The sequence below is a fragment of the Polypterus senegalus genome, chromosome 2, assembly GCF_016835505.1.
Source record: "Polypterus senegalus isolate Bchr_013 chromosome 2, ASM1683550v1, whole genome shotgun sequence".
Taxonomy (NCBI): domain Eukaryota; kingdom Metazoa; phylum Chordata; class Cladistia; order Polypteriformes; family Polypteridae; genus Polypterus; species Polypterus senegalus.
The window spans coordinates 311,877,801-311,900,169 of NC_053155.1; the positions used below are offsets into that span (position 1 = coordinate 311,877,801).

Genomic DNA, 22,369 nt, shown 5'->3' on the forward strand with positions numbered 1-22,369 from the left:
CAGATACATAGAAGATGCTGCTGTATATACTAAATAGGAGACATACTAGAATCTGTATCATGCTGTGTTATTGTAATATATATGTATTAGGGGGCTTTGCCACCTGCTTTCTTCGCTTGCCAACCCCCGGGCCAGCGTTACGCACAAGCTACTTTGCGGTTCTGCCACTTGCGCATGGGGATGCAGATGTACAATATAAACAGATTGTTATTTTAATCGTTATATATACGTAATAGAACTAACTATTTTACATTACAACAAGTAATTAACCATAGTAAAAAATAGTAAAACGTACTAATTTGAAAGTACATTATGTTTCATGTTGCATTAAAGTTTTTCATTGCATTATACGATTTTGTTCTGTTTGGCTTTGAAATTAACACGTAAATATTTTTTAAACTTACACTTTTACTGTAAAACTTAGTAAAGTGTAACAATTTTTGAATAAAATTTTGATCAATATCGCATTGAATTTGGATTATGTGTTTGGACTTGCACCGTGACAACGCAATGTATCATTGCCTGTGAGAGAATTTTGTTTCTTTCTCTCTAATAAATAATCAGACTTTTTTGAATGTTTGTCTCTGTGATTTGTTAATTGTCGTTTCAAAAGCTATTCTAACGGGAAACTGTTAGCGTTTTAATATGAATGACATATCAAGATCTTCTTTGTTTTGTAACGTTATCTGGGGAAGATATACTACTTTACCTTTATGGGATACATCCTTCTTTCAACAGTAATTCGGGTGTGGAAGACTGGATGGTGTTAACAGTTGTAGTTATTTTTTTGGATATTGTAAGTTGAGGTTTTCATCTTCGCATGGGACTTGAAAAAATCTTGTCTCGCCTCAGGATTTTTTTTGTATAATAGAGAGATATACATATTTATGTGTCTATTTAACTGTAACCATATGTCATATCTTACCTATATCAGTTGGATTTGAGTCCAAGATTTGGCAATATTATTAAAGCATCTTGTAGCCAAATACTGTAGTAGACAAAGGAAAGTTGTTTACTGCTGACACTATATGTTAGATATCCTGTTCTTCTTAAGGTTTGATACATTTTCACACAATTTTGAAGTATATCATCATGTCAAGGGTGAAATTAAGATACATTTTGTTTTTAGAGTTGAGGGTGGAAAAAGAGTTGAGAATCACTTGGATGCATAAAGTGTATTTTTATATTAAACACAGTTACTTTTTAGAAGAAATAGTTGTAATGAATGACAGTTTTAATGCCTGGTATCTTTTATACATGTACTGGTATATTATACTTTATTTTTTGGCTTTTATTTTAGGGCCAAGAGGAAATCAAGGTCTACCAGGGCCTGATGGACCCCCAGGCCCAGGAGGACCACCTGGACCTTCATCTATAGCACATGGCTTCTTAGTTACAAGACACAGTCAGACAATAGAAGTGCCAGAATGTCCATTTGGAACAGCTCGCATATATGATGGCTACTCTCTACTGTATGTGCAAGGCAATGAAAGAGCACATGGTCAGGATCTTGGTCAGTATCACTCTTGGACAGAAAGGTCCTGCTTTAAGACTCATTAACTGTTTTCTAATTGATCATTTTTGAGTTTTTTTGCATATATTGTCTCATAAAGCTCTGTGTATGTGTGTGTGTGCTTCAGAATGTTAGCAGTGATTTTAAACCTGCACGCAAAGCCTCTCAGCCTCTAGACAATGTAACACAGATTCTTCAAGAAGAATATCCAGTCCACTTTAAAGTGGCTAGAATATTTTACTTGCACAAAGTACAGATGAGTATTAATTACAGGTGGAAATGCAAATTAAAAAATAAAAGACCTTATAACCTTATTTTCTAGCTACCCCACTGGATCAGGCTATGGAGAATAAATTGGTCCTTTAGGTAATCAGATGGACTTAATCACCCACATGTAAACAGGGAGAAATACAAAGTAAAAGGTAAAAGGCCTAATCACCTTAACTACCCTACAAAAAAGTACATTGCGGTCTCTTCAACTTCAAGCCAGTTTAGATTTTGCATTATACAATACAACACAATTTATTTTTGTATAGCCCAAAATCACACAGGAAGTGTCGCAATGGGCTTTAACAGGCCCTGCCTCTTGACAGCCCCCCAGCCTTGACTCTCTGAGAAGACAAGGAAAAGCTTCCAAAAACACCTTGTAGGGAAAAATGGAAGAAACCTTGGGAAAGGCAGTTCAAAGAGAGACCCCTTTCCAGGTAGGTTGGGCGTGCAGTGGGTGTCAAAAGTAGGGGGTCAATACAATACAATACAATACACAGAAAAGAACAAATCCTTAATACAGCATAATAATAAAAATTTTAGAAGAACAGAGCAGAATTTAACAGTAGATGATATCACAAAATAAGATTTGGATATTTTTAGAGTCCTGGAGACCTCATCCATCAAGCTGCCTCCCCATTTGGCCATTTCACGGCTGAAACGTTGCTCGGCCAACCAATCCGATGAAAGGACCCCTTTTTCCCATGATTCCTGTGATCCTCCATCAGGGATGACTTTACTATAGGCAGGCAAACAACTTGGCAGGTGGGCCGTGGCACCATTTGCCACATTACCGCTCATCCTACCTCTTAAAGGCATGCATGCCAGCAGACAACAGCTGTGTACATGCATTTGTATGCTGAGATTAAGCCCCTGAGCATTGTTGGGGTTGGAAATACTCACCAAACTCCTGGACCCACTAATCTACAGTGCCTTTTTAAATGGTGAGGTATTCAGAACCAATCCTAGGCGTTCTGCCATTTTCTGTGAGTTATTTACTGGGCATACTTACTACTAGTATTAAAACTGGTGTGTTGTCTAAACACCTTGCTACCTGTATTAATTTAATGTTCTTACAACATGTCATTCTGAGACACTGGCTACATAAACTTGAGCTGGCACTCTTTCTTGACATTTGTTTAGCAATCCCTAATTTTGTAGGGTGCTGCAATTTATTTTATATTTTATTTAGTCTATGATGAATCATACATCTTATACCATTTTATTTCATTGAGAATAAGCAACAATATAAGAACATCTCAAATTTTACAGCCAGATGTTCAGTTGATGTCCTCTTTCAAACTGTGATCTTTACCACAAAATAATGGGAAGAAGTGAATAACAACAATATAATGATCGTTAGGTACAGCTAAATTCAGCCTAAACTGAAAACAATGTCTTCTGCAGTCTGAAAAAAACTTAATGCATGTTTGGATTGTGAGTGGCAGAGCAGCAAATAGTGTAAGGCAATAACAAATGCAGGATTAAACACCAGTCCTTGCCAAGGCTCACTTATATCCAAATAGAACTCCTTTACAAGTGTCTGTCTTTTTGACACAAGCCTGTCAGATGTGACAAGAAAACCATAGTACCCAGAGAAAACCCCGCACAGACACCAGGAAATTGTGCATACGTCACACAGATAGTGATCAAGTATGAAATTTGAATAGAAAATGTTTTATCCTTAAGACAGAAGCGCTAACCTTTTGGTGTTTTCTGTAAGTCTAACATGTTCTTCCTTAAATATGAAAAGGACATAGTTTCAGATTAATTTTAAAAACATATTTCTAGAATTGTGTTAGATGGATTGGCAATGCTGTGTTGACCTCTTATATGTGTGGTCATCCTATCATGGACTGATGCCTTATCCAGGGATTGCTCCTGCCTGGCACCCGATCCTTGCAGGAATCAGCCCCAGTTTCGCTTCGACCCTACTCTGGATAAGTGGATTCAGAGAGTGGATGGATGAATGGATTATTTTTAGAATAACCTTTTTTGGTTTGGTATTTTTAGATTTTAATTTTCAATTACTGTTTGTGATTTGCAGTCTTTCAGCTACTAATTATCTTACATCTGACAGCACTTTGTATCTTGTTCTTCTGTTTTGCTTTGTTTCTCTTTAGACCTTTACAGTTTCTGTATAATAAGCACTTTATAAATAAATAAATACAGTTCATCTTCTAGCCTCTCACTCTCAGAGTAGGAGTGATGCCTGTTTCCTTTGTTTTGTTTTTGGCCTCAGGTACTGCTGGAAGCTGCCTCCGCAAGTTTAGTCCAATGCCATTTTTGTTCTGCAACATTAACAATGTTTGCAACTTTGCATCAAGAAATGACTACTCATATTGGCTATCATCTCCGGAACCAATGCCAATGAATATGGCACCAATAACTGGTGAAAACATCAAGCCATTTATCAGCAGGTAGGACATGAGGGTTGCTCAATACACCATGCACCTTCCAAAATTTGTTACTTTGGGTATAAAATATTCTACAGATACAGTGGCCTACAACTTCTTTAGCCACTTACCGTAGTACTTGTATTCTCATTTGTGTTCAATTGCATGCAACAAGTGATACACTCACAATTTATAGTTTCCTAATTCAGTAGTGTTCTACTAGTGTATCTCTAAAAATAACTGTTAATGTATCAGACCCATTTTTTGTCTATTCACCTTGATTTTTATGTTGCCCATGGAATCTAGGGGTAACCTGGTATTGAAGCAACCATTTTAGTCTGACAGCGATTTTGTCCTATTCCAAAAATCCTTCATTGGTCTTGATACTTAATCTCAAAAATCTTGAACTTTGCTAGAAAGTAATCCGTTGCCATGCGCTCTCAAGATATGGGGGTAACGAAATCAATAAATGTACAACACAAAGTGTGCATTAGGTCAAAATGCAGAAAACTCAAGCACTTAGAGGTGTGAGATAAAATATCTTTACAAGGCTTCATGACACTTAGCTAGCAAAGTATTAAAGTTCCTCCTTCACTTAACTTTAAACAATTTATCAGTGGTCTTTTCATGTGAAGTAAATTATTTAGGTGTCCTTCCTAAAACAACATAGTCGTTCAGTGTTTTTAGATTAATCCCCAAAGAGCACATTTATTATTTAGTAAATATTGCGCCTATCAATGAGAATTTACATTTGTAAATGTGTGTTAGTGTTCAAACTAATCATAACAGAGCACAAGAAAGCAGCAAGTAAAGTGCAGCATCTGTGTTGTATTAAAAAATTGTATTGTCCTTGAACACAGGTATCAGTGAAATCACAAGTGAAAAGTGGCTGAATGTTTACTCCCATTAATGCTACCTTCTTGACATAGCGCATCCTTTTATTTCTAGGTGCTCAGTCTGTGAAGCCCCAGCCATGGTGATTGCTGTGCACAGTCAGACTATCCAAATTCCTCCATGTCCATCTGGCTGGGATTCCTTGTGGATTGGATACTCCTTTGTTATGGTGTGTATTTATTCCTATGTATTCTTCCTTATAAAGATTTAAGAAGTTACAAACTATACAACATCTTTAATTCCGTATTTTATGAGGAAGCACATAAAACTCTTCCGGCTTACAAGTATAAAACCTTTAAATTATAGATACAGTTTGAAATGGAATTCTGATTAATCATTGTGCTAGAAAAAGACTTGCAGATTCTGTGACCACCGCATGGTCTGATTGAATTTCATTTTAGATGCATTCCACAGATACCAAGTGGTTGTGTCTACATGTAGATCTAAGGGAGATTATGGATCAAAAAAATGCAAGTGGTTAGGAACAAAACTGGTAGCTGACACCAGATGTACTGGTGTGCATATATGAGGAACAGTGTCCTGCATGCACCTTAATACACAACAGTGTTTGAGTGTATTGAGAGTTAAAACCAACCGAAAAACTTTCAGTCAGTGGTAATCAATCTGAAAACAGTCCCTGATGGAAGTAGTCACTTGAGGCTGTCATGGCCTAATGCAGGATAACAGACGAGCTACTGTGCCACAGAGGTGTCAAACGGTAATATTAAAATGCATAATATTTTTGTGATCTTTTTTTATTAAATAAATATACAACAAAAATATTTATTTATATAGCACATTTTCATACAAATAGTGCAGCTCAAAGAGCTTTACATGACGAAGAAAGAGAAAAAAGACAAAAAAAAATAATTAAAATAAGGGAACACTAATTAACATAGAATAAAAGTAAGGTTGGATGGCCAGGGAGAACAGAAAACTCCAGACGACTGGAGAAAAAAATAAAATCTGCAGGGGTTCCTAGGCCACGAGACCGCCCAGCCCCCTCTAGGCATTCTACCTAACATAAATGATCAGTCCTCATGGTATTCAGGGTTCACATGGAAGAACTTGATGATGGTCATGTAGACTTCTGGTCTTTAATCCATTAATGTAGGGACATCACGGTGCTTTGATCAGGTGGTGGTGGTGCAGGTCGCCACCCCAGAAAACCGGAAAAAGAACAGAAGAGAAAGTAGGGGTTAGTACGGATTTTTAATATAAATACCATGAATAATAATGATAATTTATTGAATATACAGAGCATCAGGATTAAACTAAGATGAAGCTATGAGAAAGCCATGTTAAAGTAATGTGTTTTCAGCAGTTTTTTAAAGTGTTACACCGTATTAGCCTGGCAAATTCCTATTGGCAGGCTATCCCAGATTTTAGGTGCATAACAGCAGAAGGCCGCCCGCCTCACCACTTCTTTTAAGTTTAGCTCTTGAAATTCTAAGCAGACACTCATTTGAAGATCTAAGGTTACGATGTGGAGTGCAAGGTGTAAGACATTCTGAAATATAAGCAAGATTATTTAAGGCTTTATTAACTATAAGCAGGGTTTTAAAGTCAATTCTAAATGACACAGGTAGCCAGGGTAGTGACATCAAAACTGGAGGGATGTGCTCAGATTTTCTTTTCCTAGTTAAGATTCTAACAGCTGCATTCTGTAGTTGTTGTAATCGATTTATGTCTTTTTTGGATGATCCTGAGAGAAGTGCGTTACAGTAATCTAGACGACTGAAAACAAAAGCATGAACTAATTTCTCAGCATCTTGCAATTTTATAAGGGGTTTACTTTTGCTATATTTCTTAAGTGGAAAAAAGCTGTCCTAGTGATCTGATTAATATGTGATTTAAAATTCAGGTCAGAGTCAATAGTTACCCCGAAGTTCTTTACCTCCATCTTGACTTTTAATCCTAATGCATCAAGTTTATTTCTAATAACCTCATTATATCCATATGATACAAAGCAGTGCAAATCAACAGTCAACCATTAAAACATGAAAGTGTGAACACCCAACATATTGCATCCCCAGTACCCACTTTACAGCCTAAAGTAACCAGAAGTAGTGAAAAAAAGAATGAGATCTGAATAGTCACAGAATGTATTAAAAAAAGAACAGAAAACTATGCAAGCTCATCCATGACACTGTGTGCAAGATGCAAACAGGACTGCCAATTTAAAATACTAGTGCTGACTTTAGCCCAACTCTTGCAGAAGATGATTTAAGTGACATTAGGTTGAGAAAGGAGGATTTCCAAAAATGTAGGAATGGAAAATCAAGAGATTTCATACAATTGGTTAAGAATAACAATGTGTAAGTTGTGCCAAAAGAGAACAGTATCTGCTGGAAAGAGGAAAGTTAAAGTAGAAAGGTCTAGGAAAAAGAAGACTTGAAGAGTGTAAGGGATGCCACCAGAGAGGATAGATGAAAGAATCTGCAGCACAGCTCACCAAAAGGCAGAGACTGCAGGCCATACCCTAAACATAAAAGGGGTTCCTGGTGACTTGGAAAGGGAGGCCCATAACAAATTTACAAAATTCAATTTAAATTGGGTGTGTTGATGATTGGGGTTTTTAGAGGCAGAAGTAATGTAATTAATAGGTCAGAGTGAAGAAAAGTAAACATTGGGAGACCACGATTCCAGACTGATCGAATAGACAATGGCTTGTGAGCAGGTTAGGAACACGCACTGATACAGTGCATTGCCGCACCCACCACACGACAAACCAACTTAAGATCCAGATTAGGACCACACTAGTTCAGATGGAGTGGAACAGTGTGAGGAGCTTTGCATTAAATGCCATACATTGCAGAAACTAGGTAAAAGAATGAACGCAGTTTAAAAAGTGTGAAAAGAAAGAAAATACGACAGAGGTACCACAACAACTGACAACACACCAGAGCTGGAGACAGATGAAAACAAAGCAGGATGGAATAGCAGAATGTATAAAATGTTGTACTTTGTCACAGATGGTGCCTGGCAGCCATTAACCCAACTAGACTATACAGAAAAAAGAAGCAGTTACAGTGAGCTAAGAAACACTGAACTGCCTTTCCCGAGGTTTCTTCCATTTTTCCCTACAAGGTTTTTATTGGGAGTTTTTCCTTGTCTTCTCAGAGAGTCAAGGCTGGGGGGCTGTCAAAAGGCAGGGCCTGTTAAAGCCCATTGCGGCACTTCCTGTGTGATTTTGGGCTATACAAAAATAAACTGTATTGTATTGTATTGTATTGAATACTAGAAGACAGCATCTACCTACCTGATTCCTACTCATAGGAACGCCAGGATATGGTGATAACCACTCTACCAGGAGTCATCAGAAAGTGCTAGAGGTGGCGGTGTAATACTGAGTGGTTTGTTTTCATTGCTCACATTGTGATCCTTAGTACAAGGGACATAAAAAGTATTCACTGTGTTGTTAATGCATTTTACTAAAAAATCTTGCAATTAATCAGACCTAGATACCAAAAAGCATCCTCATATTATAATGCTACCACCATCATGCTACATAGTGGTACTGACGATCCAAAGCTGTTGTATTATGTTATGCCAGTGGTACACATAGTCCTGTAGTTTGTGTACTAAAAGTATCAGTTTTGGACACACTGGACAATGGAATCTTCTGTAGTCTGTCTGTGCATCACCCATATTTGTTGTTTGATGCAAGTTTTATTTCTACCTCTCTACCCAGAATTTATTTAATAATTTCAGTTTTTCATTTCTCATAGTGTCACAAGTGAGGGCCAAGACTTTAATCCTTTAGTATTCCTTTGGCCTATTGATGGACTCCCCAACAAGTGTTTTTGAGACCTTCATGGTCTATATTGACCCACACTAATGCTATATTTTGTTCATTTCATCATAGTGAAATTCTGGGAATTCTCACTTTTTTAACTTTTAACATATAGGCTTTTCCCAGATTTACCTTAAATGTTCCTTTCTGTTTATATTCTGTTTTTATTAGAAACTGTACTTCCTAAAGACAAATATTTTTAACATGAGCATGATAAATACCCTCACTATTTACAGCTGTAGGTCTTTCAAGTCAGTATATAATTTCTGATCAGTTTAGGGGAGCAATAGAACAGGGAATCGATAACATTCAGTTCTTTTCTAGCTGTATTTATAATTGTTTTTAAAAGATCTTTACATTTTTTTTTCTCTTTGTCATTATTTAAATTGATTTGTACTGATTAATGAATTTAAAATAATTTTTATTACACAGCGAAATATGAAAATGTCCAAGGATATGAATAGTCTTCACAACTAGCGTACCAATTGGTTGCAGTTAAGAAACTATGCAAAGGATACTGCAATGTGAAGCAGACAAAGTGTTGTGTCTCACAGATATTCTTCTTTCTCCATTCTTGTGTAGCACACTAGTGCCGGTTCGGAGGGTTCGGGACAAGCTTTAGCCTCTCCTGGCTCCTGTCTGGAAGAGTTCCGCAGTGCTCCCTTTATTGAATGCCATGGCCGTGGGACATGCAACTTCTATGCAAATTCTTACAGCTTCTGGCTTGCAACTATTGACAACGGTGACATGTTCAGGTGGGCATGAAACAGAGTTTTGGACAGCTGTCCAGTACTGTGTATATGAAAAATAAAAACAGAAACAATAATGGAGGCTTTCAAGATAATAACCTTTTTTAGCTAAATGGAACACAATGTTGTAAAAATAGTTTTTCCTATTCTGATTACTGCTTTAGGTAATATTTATTTAAAGATTTAGGCAATATGTATTTAAAGGTTTGGAGTAGGGGCTGTACAGTGGGTAGCACAGATCTAGCATCCAAATATTAATCTCATATCTGTATGGGTTTTCGTCTGGGTTCTCTGGTGTCTGCCTACATCCCCAAGGATGTGCAGGTAAGGTTAATTGGTGATTTCAAAATGGCCTGTTGATGTGTTTGCCTTGTAATAGACTGTCCAGAGCTGCATCCTATCTGAGATAGGCTCTAACTCCTACGATCTTAAATTGGCATAAGTGGGTTTGAAAGTGAGATGAGATGAGGTCTACATTGGAATAACATCCTATGCTGTTGAATTTTATTAACAAGAAAATAAATGTCATGCGACACTAAATTATAACACAAAAACACCTTCACATCATCAGTACTTCATAATGTGTGCTCATCAGTAAGAGCTTTGTTATACTGGTTGTGCAGCATCAGTATACAGTACTGCAAAGACTGCTTTTGTATTGTTGGCCACAGCAACAGTCCTTGTGTCAGGAGTAGGAGACAAGAGTTTAAAAGTCAGTTTTAGAGATTTGTGCCACTTGTGTGTTCTTTAGGTTGTCAGAATGCAGGCTTTTCTTAAAGAGAGGGCAGGTGTGGACAGCAGCTGCAAAACAAATAACGTCCAAGAAGCACAGCTTTAATTCCAGTTTGCTGTTCATTGTCTGTAAACGAATCTCATCTTATTTAGACCAGTGCTGATGTTTGCTCATTAATTAATTTCAGGAAAAGACAAGATGCACAGCAAGGCCACAAGTGTTGAATACACTAGAAAGGGTATATGGAAAGAATTCATTTTTAAAAAGTGTACCTTTGTCATCAGTGGCACAGTGGTTAATGCTGCTGTTTGATAGATCTAATGTCCAAGGTTTTGTTCTCATGCTCAGCTATTGCTTGTGTGAAATTTGCACATTCATCTTGTGTCTGCACAGGGTTTCTCCTTGCCATTTTTATTTTCCTCTCACAACTTCAAAGATACATAGGTTAAGGTAATTGACAACTCTAAATTTCCCCATTTGTGTGTAGATGTGTGCTTGAGTGATTCCTGAGATGACTGGCACCTTGTCTTCCTGCTTTACAGGGATTGTGGTCAAAAAAGACGGTGGCCACCCATGACTAAGGATTGGATTTAGTGAAGCTGAGAATGTTATGTAAACTTGTCAAGAATGCAAATCCTGCTACTCTTCTCATTCCCATTCAAACCAGATTGAATATTCCCTTCCCAATTCTTCACAAATCATTCTAATGTCATTATCTGTTGAGGAGTGGGGCCCCATGGTTTGAAATTAATATCAAAATCAATTTTCATATTTATGGCAATTTTAAAACTTAGTGTTTGTCATTTTTGCACACCGTTTTAGAAAAACCTGCCCATATTAGGACAATTTTATTGCTTTATCATCAAGTGTGGTGCTTTAACATCCTCCATTTAAGAATTAACTCACAAAAGTTATTTGTACATAAGCCACATAGTAACTTACTTACCTCACCTGAAACTTTAAGCATCCTTTTTTCCTTTTTGATTGTATTAATCTCTCAACAAGATTCTTATACATTTGTCCCCAGACAGTGACTTTCTAGTAATACCTCCATTCAAAGTTAAATGAGAGTAATTCTACAAACCGGATTCCAAAAAAGTTGGGACACTATACAGATCGTGAATAAAAACTGAATACAATGATGTGGAGGTGCCAACTTCTAATATTTTATTCAGAATAGAACATAAATCACGGAACAAAAGTTTAAACTGAGAAAATGTATCATTTTAAGGGAAAAATATGTTGATTCAGAATTTCAACAAATCCCAAAAAAGTTGGGACAAGGCCATTTTCACCACTGTGTGGCATCTCCCCTTCTTCTTACAACACTCAACAGACGTCTGGGGACCGAGGAGACCAGTTTCTCAAGTTTAGAAATAGGAATGCTCTCCCATTCTTGTCTAATACAGGCCTCTAACTGTTCAATCGTCTTGGGCCTTCTTTGTCGCACCTTCCTCTTTATGATGCGCCAAATGTTCTCTATAGGTGAAAGATCTGGACTGCAGACTGGCCATTTCAGTACCCGGATCCTTCTCCCACGCAGCCATGATGTTGTGATTGATGCAGAATGTGGTCTGGCATTATCTTGTTGAAAAATGCAGGGTCTTCCCTGAAAGAGATGACGTCTGGATGGGAGCATATGTTGTTCTAGAACCTGAATATATTTTTCTGCATTGATGGTGCCTTTCCAGACATGCAAGCTGCCCATGCCACACGCACTCATGCAACCCCATACCATCAGAGATGCAGGCTTCTGAACTGAGCGTTGATAACAACTTGGGTTGTCCTTGTCCTCTTTGGTCCGGATGACATGGCGCCCCAGATTTCCAAAAAGAACTTTGAATCGTGACTCGTCTGACCACAGAACAGTCTTCCATTTTGCCACACTCCATTTTAAATGATCCCTGGCCCAGTGACAACGCCTGAGCTTGTGGATCTTGCTTAGAAATGGCTTCTTCTTTGCACTGTAGAGTTTCAGCTGGCAACGGCGGATGGCACGGTGGATTGTGTTCACTGACAATGGTTTCTGGAAGTATTCCTGAGCCCATTCTGTGATTTCCTTTACAGTAGCATTCCTGTTTGTGGTGCAGTGTCGTTTAAGGGCTCGGAGATCACGGGCATCCAGTATGGTTTTACGGCCTTGACCCTTACGCACAGAGATTGTTCCAGATTCTCTGAATCTTCGGATGATGTTATGCACAGTTGATGATGATAGATGCAAAGTCTTTGCAATTTTTCGCTGGGTAACACCTTTCTGATATTGCTCCACTATCTTTCTGCGCAACATTGTGGGAATTGGTGATCCTCTACCCATCTTGGCTTCTGAGAGACACTGCCACTCTGAGAAGCTCTTTTTATACCCAATCATGTTGCCAATTGACCTAATTAGTGTTAATTGGTCTTCCAGCTCTTCGTTATGCTCAAATTTACTTTTTCCAGCCTCTTATTGCTACTTGTCCCAACTTTTTTGGGATTTGTTGACTCCGTGAAATTTTGAATCAACATATTTTTCCTTTAAAATGATACATTTACTCGGATTAAACATTTGATCTGTCATCTACGTTCTATTACAAATAAAATATTGACATTTGCCATCTCCACATAATTGCATTCAGTTTTTATTCACAATTTGTTTAGTGTCCCAACTTTTTTGGAATCCGGTTTGTAAACAAAATGCTTCACCCAAAAAATTGTGCTGAGTCTTTTCATTTTTTTAACGTAATATTCCAAAGTGACCAGTGCTTGTCACTGCAGCAACAGAAACAACCCCTAAATGTGAAAGTAGCACATTGCAGAGCACACCCACACACACATATGACCAACTAATTTTGCTAAACTAGCATTTGTTTAGACTGTGAGAACTGGCAGGAATGTTACATGAAGAACATGTCAACTTTACACAGAATCTACTCCAGCTATGGTGCTTTGAGCCAGGAGCTTTAAGTCTAAAAAATATTGTATGCTATAAAAAATTTAGAATGCCAATGGCAAACAAGTAACCTTAACAAAAACTTATTGGCAGCAGAAGTGAGCAACTTTCCCATTAAAAATCGATGAAAACAGTTCCTTCCTGCAGATATTTTGTCTAAAATGCATTTTCTAGAAATAGTCCAAATCTAAAATTTTCTTTAACAAAAAAGTAGAAGTATTAGTTACTGTGTATTGGAATGATGAATATTTTTTGAGTAATTAGATTCTTATGGGTTTCTTATCTGCTTTGGCTGATATCAAAATGTTCTTAGCTCCAGTTTCTTCCACATCACAAAGATATACTGTGTGGACCTGGACCCGGACACAGACAGACGGACAACAGTTTCGTACCCAACACACTCATTTTATTTACAATTATATTTACAGTTTGTTTTAGTGCACTACCCAGTGCCTCCAGCACAGATCCCCCAAAGTCCAGGCCTCACAGTCACCGATGCCTTCCTTCTGGCCGCCTCCACTCCTCTCTACAGCTCCGTCCTCTTCCAACCGATTCTTGCAACTGAATGAAGGGAGACAGCCCCTTAAATACCAGCCCAGATGGGCTCCAGCTGCTTCCCGGCAATCCCCCATGGACACACCCCCGTGTGGTGGAAGTGCACGCTGCGCACCCGGAAGCCCTGCAGGTGTCCCCAGTCTTCTTCCCCCCAGCACTTCCTGGTGTGGCGGAAGTACTGAGGTCCAGGGTTCTTCAGGCACTGGGGCGCCGCCTGGCCACAGGCCCCTACAGAACCAGGGCGGTCACCCCCTCGTGGTCTGGAGGAGGCACAAGCCCTCCTCCGGTCCTCCTGGGTATGCCACAACAGGTTTGATAGACTGGCAACTCTAAATTAGCCCATCGTGATTGAATTTAAAGGCGTACATGAGTGTGTCCTGGAATGGAATGGCACTAGGTTCAGGGCTGGTTCCTGCTTTTTGGCTAATGCTTTCAGAAAGGGATCTGGTTCTCTGGCACACTTTATTCTACTAAGTGGCTTTGAAAAAAAGTTTCAAAATACTAGAGTTTTAAAACTACTTTAAACTTTAAAGATTTATAATTAAAACTAAAAACACAATCAAAATGACTTTAATTGATTTTTCATTGGTCACATAGGCAGGGTATATAGTTGTTTGATTTTTCATTGGAAACATAGGCAGGGTATATAGTTTCTTGATCTGTAGCAGTGTCTTCAGAAAACTTTATTTCAATATTGGCCAATCCTGGTGAAATCAAAATGTATAAACATTACAATTCTCACATTTGTCACACTCTATGCTATATCACTTGTAACATTTAGAAAAAGGCAGGGTCAGAATGAAAAGACAAAAGTATGATCCCACTTGGCACAAAAAGACATGAAAATGTATTAAAACGAAGAGCAGAGCAGGCTCATGTTATCACTCTAGAGAATGGGCACACTCAGCTTAACCATTCTCTCAAAACAAACAAACAAATCATTTAGGAATATACTGTAGTACATGGCAAATGAGTAATAAAGAAAGCACTGTAGTCTACAGACTACAAATGGCATAAACCTAAAACAATCACTATAAGTACACGTGATTGTTTATTTTGTCTTTCTTTGTGAGAGCCATCTCAAGATGATTTTCTCAAGCAGTATAAGTGTTCATGTCTCCCCAGTGTGCCACATTTGTCCACCACAAACATTGTTAAAAATGAATGACATAGTTACACAAAATTATCACAAGGAAGGGATCAGTGGTGGGAGCACCAAAAATAGCAAAAAATGGACAAAAAGAAAACCCAGTTGTCAAAATAAGCCTTACTATATGGCTTTGGACCCCGTCTTTTTGGTGGGTGGCTCATCTGCTGACCAAGCTGTCAACTAAATACAATGCCAAAAGCTCAAGTGCAATTTTTCTCAGTTATGTCTACATTTTTCTACTCATTTTTATTTTTACACCTATCTACCACCATCACCTCTGGGCTCAAAGATCCTGTCTGCCCCAACTTGTACCCCCTTGTGGCATCTTAATGGCTATTATAGCATTAGTCATCAAAACAAACCCTTATAGGACATTTTCACCTTCATTAATTGCTGTTTAATAGGGCTATTATACCCAGAAAGTCGTAACACAGAAGAGGGCATTAAATTTCAATTCAACATAAAGTGGTTGTGTGTAATTTGGGTGAAAGATCATAGATACTCTGGAGCACAACAGTTTGAAGGTCAGACAAACTTCTCTTGTCTGCTCAGAAGAACGGTTGAACCTACTTAGTGGTTGTCAGCCCACATTACATCTACAGAAGGTTCCCAATTAACTACAAACTTCTCTTGTCCGCTCAGAAGAACGGTTGAACCTACTTAGTGGTTGTCAGCCCACATTACATCTACAGAAGGTTCCCAATTAACTGTGTGCCTAGAAAATCTCTGATGGGTGAGGTACCACTACGCAAGGAGCAAAGCTGAACTCTGGTCCTCCTGAAAAAACACAAATAGTATTAGATCCATTTATTGGTTTCAGACAGTATCAATATAGATAAATGCCATATAAATCGAAAGTTATTTATTATGTGACGATTTTTCATTCATGTGTTTCATTTCTGAAATCTCTAATTCCAATACAGGACCACAGGGGCCCTGAAGTAGTCATAAAAGCATAGGGGCCAAGAAATGAGATGTCAGTCTATCACAAAATATGCTCACTTATCCCAGGGCATTTTAGAATCACCAGTCAGCCTAAGCACATTGTGCTAGTACTTAGAGATTAATCAAACGTAATACTTTGTTGAAATGTCTACCTTGTTTCATTTCTTGTGGTCATTGTTCTCATTTCAGGAAGCCCAACCCAGCAACACTGAAAGCCGGAGACTTAAGAACTCACGTAAGCCGATGCCATGTATGCATGAAGAGAATGAAGGGAACATAACATTGCTTCTGGGCCTCTCCAGCTTTTAAGCAGACTCTTTCTCAACTGTGGTGCTATTGTGTAAGAGTTCCCAGAGTACCTCACCGTAACATGAGAGATGTGCGGACACACTGCCGAATGAGAGCAGTGCACGCTGCCTTCTTGAGATGTGTGGAAACTTCATTCGTATTTTTTTTCAGTATCCTGAATGGCACTTTGTTTACTTACTGCACTGATTATACTCTTAAGCAAATGTGTCTGAACTACATAAAGGTGCCGCCAAGTATGCTGCCAAGCCTTCTGAGCTTTCCTGTTTTGTACCTTTTGATATCCAGTAAGTGTTACTATTTGCCGATGCCACTTAACTGCAAATTACAGATATAAATAATTTATATGAAAGGTGTACTAATGTCTAGAGGCTGCAAGTTACAGCTGGGCCGGAATCCACTGGGGGTTTGGGGTGTCGGGGTGCAAAGTTTTACTTCATTCCTACTCACATTCTACTTGCATAATGTTGATAAGTAAGTTATTATATGACAGACAGTCTTAAATGGCTTAAAGGAATTATCTTGGACATCCACGATCAGACTTTTATGCAGAATGATGTGTCTTTGAATCTCTGAAGGATCTGATTTCCATATACTTTGTGTTTTTCTCTAAAGTCTAAAGTGGCCAGTTGTGATTCTTCACTGGCCTGCAACATTCAGCCTGCAGCTGCCCACATTGGTGTGTCCGACACTGTCACTGATGCTAGTATTAGATGGCACTGCTTTCATTCTGTGTCCTAATAAAACACATTGGACAAAGCAGAGCATTTGTGTGCAGCTGAATCAAAACACACAGCTCTGGGGGGGGGTGTCATCCCACGCTGGTGCTGCATTTCCTGACCCCCTCTCAGGCCTATTTTGGGGTCTCCTTACATTCCGGCTGGCTCCCTATGCTACCTAAGGGCTCGTGGTCTGATCCAACCTGCTCTCCTCCTACAAGACAGGAAGAGACGCTTTTGAGGCCACAGGGTTTGAATCCAAATGTGTGTACTACTGTGGCGATACTAATGGACCAGCTTATTTATTGTGTTTCTTTCACAAGAAGCTCCACCAGCAAATAATCTAAATGCCAAAGTCAAGTTCTAAATGTAAAGCAGCCTCTCTGGTTAATCTCCTTATGAATTTATTTTATGTTGATCACAAAAGTTTTTATCTAACTGAAATAAAAATGTCTTCTGTTATCTTTCAGCCTTTTCAGCACAACCACTTCATTCATTAATGTTTTTAATAAAAGGATTTGTACAAAACGCTGAGGCCTATGTGTCGTGTTGGAACATGGCAGTAACACATCACAGCCACTAGAGGGTGCTGAGCTCACACAAATGGAGTACATGGTTCCCATAGTCCATCATTTTTTTTTGTTGTGAAGTAAACAACAAGCATAGAAGCTGGTGCAAGATATCAGAGCCTTTAATTATAACTGACCCTAATAACCCCTTTATCCTTACGCTGCATTTGTACAAAGAATTTAAGGCAAAAAGCTGTGAGTTTGTGTTCTTTCCCATGTGATTTGTGGCCTCAAGTGACATTTGCGTCAGTGCTTGCATAATTTTCATTGTTCCATCTCCAGTGCTTTTCTGGTTATACAAGGCTGTGATTTTCTGAATCTGGATGTGCTGAGTTATTAGACATAACAGTAAATACAACAGGGTATCACTATTAAAATTAGCGTAATGTCAAGTAACCCTTACAGCAGGAGATAAAAGTGTCAATAAGACACAATCACTATCTTTAGCAGCCTGGAAAAGACATGTCCATGGCACAGGTGGGATGTCTCTCTAGTGGCATAATGAAAATAAATTTTCAGTTCATTTTGTCATTGGTGGTTATTGAGCACAGGCCAAGGAGCAAAAATTGCAACTTTATCCTTTTAAAATTAAATCTACAGCATAATAAAGTGTGCATAGGGTGAATTGGTCTGAATACTTTCTGATTCCATTGTATCAGCCTTCTGAGTAGGACTTTGGATGCCTAGGGTGAGGCCTAATCCAGTGAGCCCAGACCTGATTTTGATGCAGGTCAGGCCTTTTGTGTGGATTTCTGAAGGCCTTTTCCCCTTTTTTGTGCTTTGTATTTTTATTGTTACCTAGTAAAACAATGCAGACCTATGAACCTAGAATCAAATGCAAATAAAAATAAAATTAAAGATAAGGAGCCTTTGATACTTCTTCTTCTGTTTTGTAAATAGTTATTTCTTTCATGTCCTCGGTTGATATTTGCAGTTTTGGTTATTCGCGAATTAGCTATGAACAATTAAATAGGAATATTACCGGCGCTTCTTGAAAAATCGCAGAAACTTGCTGACAACGTGCAACACAAAATTATATAAACGATGCTGATAGTGATTTGTATTGCATAAAATCAGAAATATTGGTGTTATTTAATATTGTTAGTGTAACTGCATACTATATTGTTAATATTAAGTTATTTTTGGTAAAAGAAGAACTTTAGTATCTACGCCAGCTACCTTCACTGCTACCTTCCACCTTAACTACTTCCAAGTTATTCAGCAGATCCCGATATCTCCTCCCAGCTGATTCACACTTCTCTCTCTCCGTCTCACTCACATGCTCTCGCTTCTACTGGAAACCCCCATAGAATACTAGCCATACTTCTCGGCACTCGTGCTTTTCAAGCTTACGCTCTCTCACTCACTTCTTGATTTCCTTTCTCCGGCCCTTTTCCTTTTTATGCATATGGCCACCTCCAGCTGATACCATGCACTGGTTAACAAGCTGGGTATGTACAAAAAATAAAAGCTATTAATTAATCAAATGGCAAAAATACAGTCATATGAAAAAGTTTGGGAACCCCTCTTAATTCTTTGGATTTATGTTTCTCATTGGCTGAGCTTTCAAAGTAGCAACTTCCTTTTAATATACGACATGCCTTATGGACACAGTAGGATTTCAGCAGTGACATGAAGTTTATTGGAGTAACAGAAAATATGCAATATGCAGCATATCAAAATTAGACAGGTGCATAAATGTGGGCACCGCAACAGAGATATGACATCAATACTTAGTTGAGCCTCCTTTTGCTCCTTTGAGCCTCCAGACGCTGTCCTCCTATAGCCTGTGATGAGTGTCTGGATTCTGGATGGAGGTATTTCTGACCATTCTTCATACAAAATCTCTCCAGTTCACTTCAATTTGATGGACAGCCTGCTTCAAATCATCCCATAGATTTTCGATGATATTCAAGTCAGGGGACTGTGACGGCCATTCCAGAACATTGTACTTCTCCCTCTGCATGAATGCCTTTGTAGATTTCCAACTGTGTTTTGGGTCATTGTCTTGTTGGAATATCCAACCCCTGCGTGACTTCAGCTTTGTGACTGATGCTTGAACATTATCCTGAAGAATTTGTTGCTATCAGGTTGAATTCATCTGGCCCTCGACTTTAACAAGGGCCCCAGTTCCTGAACTGGCCACACAGCCCCACAGCATGATGGGACCTCCACCACATTTGACAGGAGGTAGCAGGTGTTTTTCTTGGAATGCGGTGTTCTTCTTCTGCCATGCAAAGAGCTTTTTGTTCTGACCAAATAACTAATTTTTGTTTCATCAGCCCAAAGCACTTTGTTCCAAAATGAATCTGGCTTGTCTAAATGAGCATTTGATACAACAAGCAACTCTGTTTGTGGTGTGAGTGCAGAAAGGGCTTCTTTCTCATCACCCTGCCATACAGATGTTCTTTGTGCAAATTGCTCTGAATTGTAGAACGATGTACAGATACACCATCTGCAGCGAGATGTTCTTGCAGGTCTTTGGAGGTGATCTGTGGGTTGTCTGTCACCATTCTCACAATCCTGCTCATATGCCGCTCCTGTATTTTTCTTGGCCTGCCAGACCTGAGTTGGTTTAACAGCAACTGTGCCTGTGGCCTTCCATTTCCTGATTCCATTCCTTACACTTGAAACTGACAGTTTAAACCTCTGAGATGGCTTTTGTAGCCTTCACCTAAACCATGAGGCTGAACAATCTTTGTTTTCAGATCTTTTGAGAGTTGCTTTGAGGATCCCATGCTGTCAGTCACTCTTCAGAGGAGAGTCAAAGGGAAGGAAGCACAACTTGTAATTGACCACCTTAAATACCTTTGACCACTCATGATTGGACACTCCTGTCTATGAAGTTCAAGGCTTAATGAGCTCATCCAACCAAGTAATCAGCATTGAGCAGTGACAGGCATTCAAATCAGCACAATGACAAGGGGACCCACATTTGTGCACAGCCAGTTTTTCACATTTGATTTAATTTCATACTGAATACTGCGTCACTAAAAATCTTTGTTCAGAAAACACCGCAGTGCTCAGATGTTCCTAGGAAATGAAAGACATACCACTGTGATCTTTATTGTCGAAAGGAGAGTCAATTATTATGTAGGCTGAGAGGGGATCCCAAACTTTTTCATATTCCTGTATCCCACTGTGACTCACTCCACCATAGTTAGGAAGTCCCAAGTAGTATTCTTTCACCCCTAACACTCATGAATGTGAAAAGGTAACTTGTATTTTATTACTTCTAGTATATCATCTAGAGCAGGGGTGTCAAACTCTGATCATTAGGGGCCACAGTGGCTGCTGATTTTCCTTCCTGTAACTTTCTTTATCGGGGACCAATTTCTGCTGTTAATTGACTTCTATTCCTATTGTTTTAATTGTGATATTTTTAAAGACTCTGGCCACTGAATTTTTTTTTTCTTAAATGGCAGCCAAACAGGTGAAGTAAGCCACCAGATGACCAGCTACTTCCAACCTATTTCTCTCCAAACAGTTTCTTAATTAGAAGATGATTCTTATCATTAATTAAACCTGTGGCTTGCTGGTACTCACATTCTGCCACAGCAGGCATTTCCAAAACAGTTGCTTTTCTTTTTTCTTAGAGAACAATCAGAATGTTTTATGGACCTGAGCAGATCAACCTTACTGAGACCTTCATCTTTCTTTATTTTCAGATACTCTATTAAGGACACAGATTGTTTGGCTACTAATTAAGGAAAAAAGAAACAACTAAGGGGTCTGAGTCAAGTTAATTAAGACTAAGACAAAAGATGATAATTAGCAGAAATTGGTCACCAAGGAAATGGTTAGAATGAAAGCCTGCAGCCAGTGCGGCCCACCGGGGTTGGAGTGGACACCCCTGAGCAAGCTGTACCTTTCTATTTCAACATTAAAAATATCACATCACTGATGTAACTTTGATAAGTAGTGGCCTTCAAAGAAGCATCGATGTAAGGATGTAAACCCAATATTTTCACGTGATTGGACGTTTCGACAATTTGACGATCTTCTCAATTGTCGTTGTGCATTTCTGTCTCTTCCTCTTTCTTGTGCATCCTGGACTTTGTCTTGCATGCCTATGGGTCATTGGGCTTCTCTGCTGCCCAGTTGCTCTCAATTTAGGATCACTTTGTAGCACTGGTGCTTACATTTCCCACAACTCCCAGCAACCCAGGTTAGTATTACACAATTGGGTAGCTTCAGAGTTGCTGAGGTTGCTGAGAATGAAGCTAATTAGGCACTCTCGTTAAAAAGGAGCCAAAAAGACACCAAGGGGGTCACATTTAACTGTGTTTATTTGTTTGTGCACTTCTCATCCCACCTTTGGAATACAACCACCCTTGGATTTCAGTCTCATTCTGGATTTAAGTGTTTGTCCCATGCCTGCCTATTCAAGCAATTTCGTCTGAGTTGGTAAACGTCTTCACCCGAGGAAAGCTTCACACAATACCTGGAACACGGTAGGACAAAACTTTCACTACATTCAGGAAACTGTTCAGCTGGCATCTCAATTCATTCTCACCATCATCTGCCACTGCTGTACTGGACTGTGTGGTAAGTGCTGATTGTTTATCGCGTAATGCTTAGTGTTTCATTTGGTCTCATTTGTGCAGGGTTTGCAAATTATTATCGCCATTGAGGAATTGGGGAGGACTTTGAAATATGTGTTGTTTTCATTTTTTTTCATCCCCCACGCTTTGTGACTCTTCAATTCCACCCAGTGTGTAAATGTTAAAATTATGCAAAGTTACTGACTGTTATACGTGCCTTCCACTCTCCACCTTGCACTTTTTAATGTGCACTGCGCTTTTATTGCTCTTTAATTAATATTGTTTTTATCAGTGTGCTGCTGTA

The 22,369-nt window shown here is 38.8% G+C and overlaps 1 protein-coding gene across 1 annotated transcript in view; it reads left to right on the forward strand.

Moving 5' to 3' along the window:
* Nucleotides 1-16,477, forward strand: part of col4a1 (collagen, type IV, alpha 1) — a 257,790-nt gene extending 241,313 nt beyond the window's left edge. Inside the window, exons 48-52 of the mRNA XM_039745916.1 lie at nt 1,301-1,513; nt 4,023-4,200; nt 5,125-5,239; nt 9,449-9,621; nt 16,117-16,477. Of these exons, the coding sequence (XP_039601850.1) occupies nt 1,301-1,513; nt 4,023-4,200; nt 5,125-5,239; nt 9,449-9,621; nt 16,117-16,207 (770 nt within the window). The 3' untranslated portion in view covers nt 16,208-16,477. The remainder of the gene's footprint in view (nt 1-1,300; nt 1,514-4,022; nt 4,201-5,124; nt 5,240-9,448; nt 9,622-16,116) is intronic.
* The last annotated feature ends 5,892 nt before the right edge of the window (nt 16,478-22,369 follow it).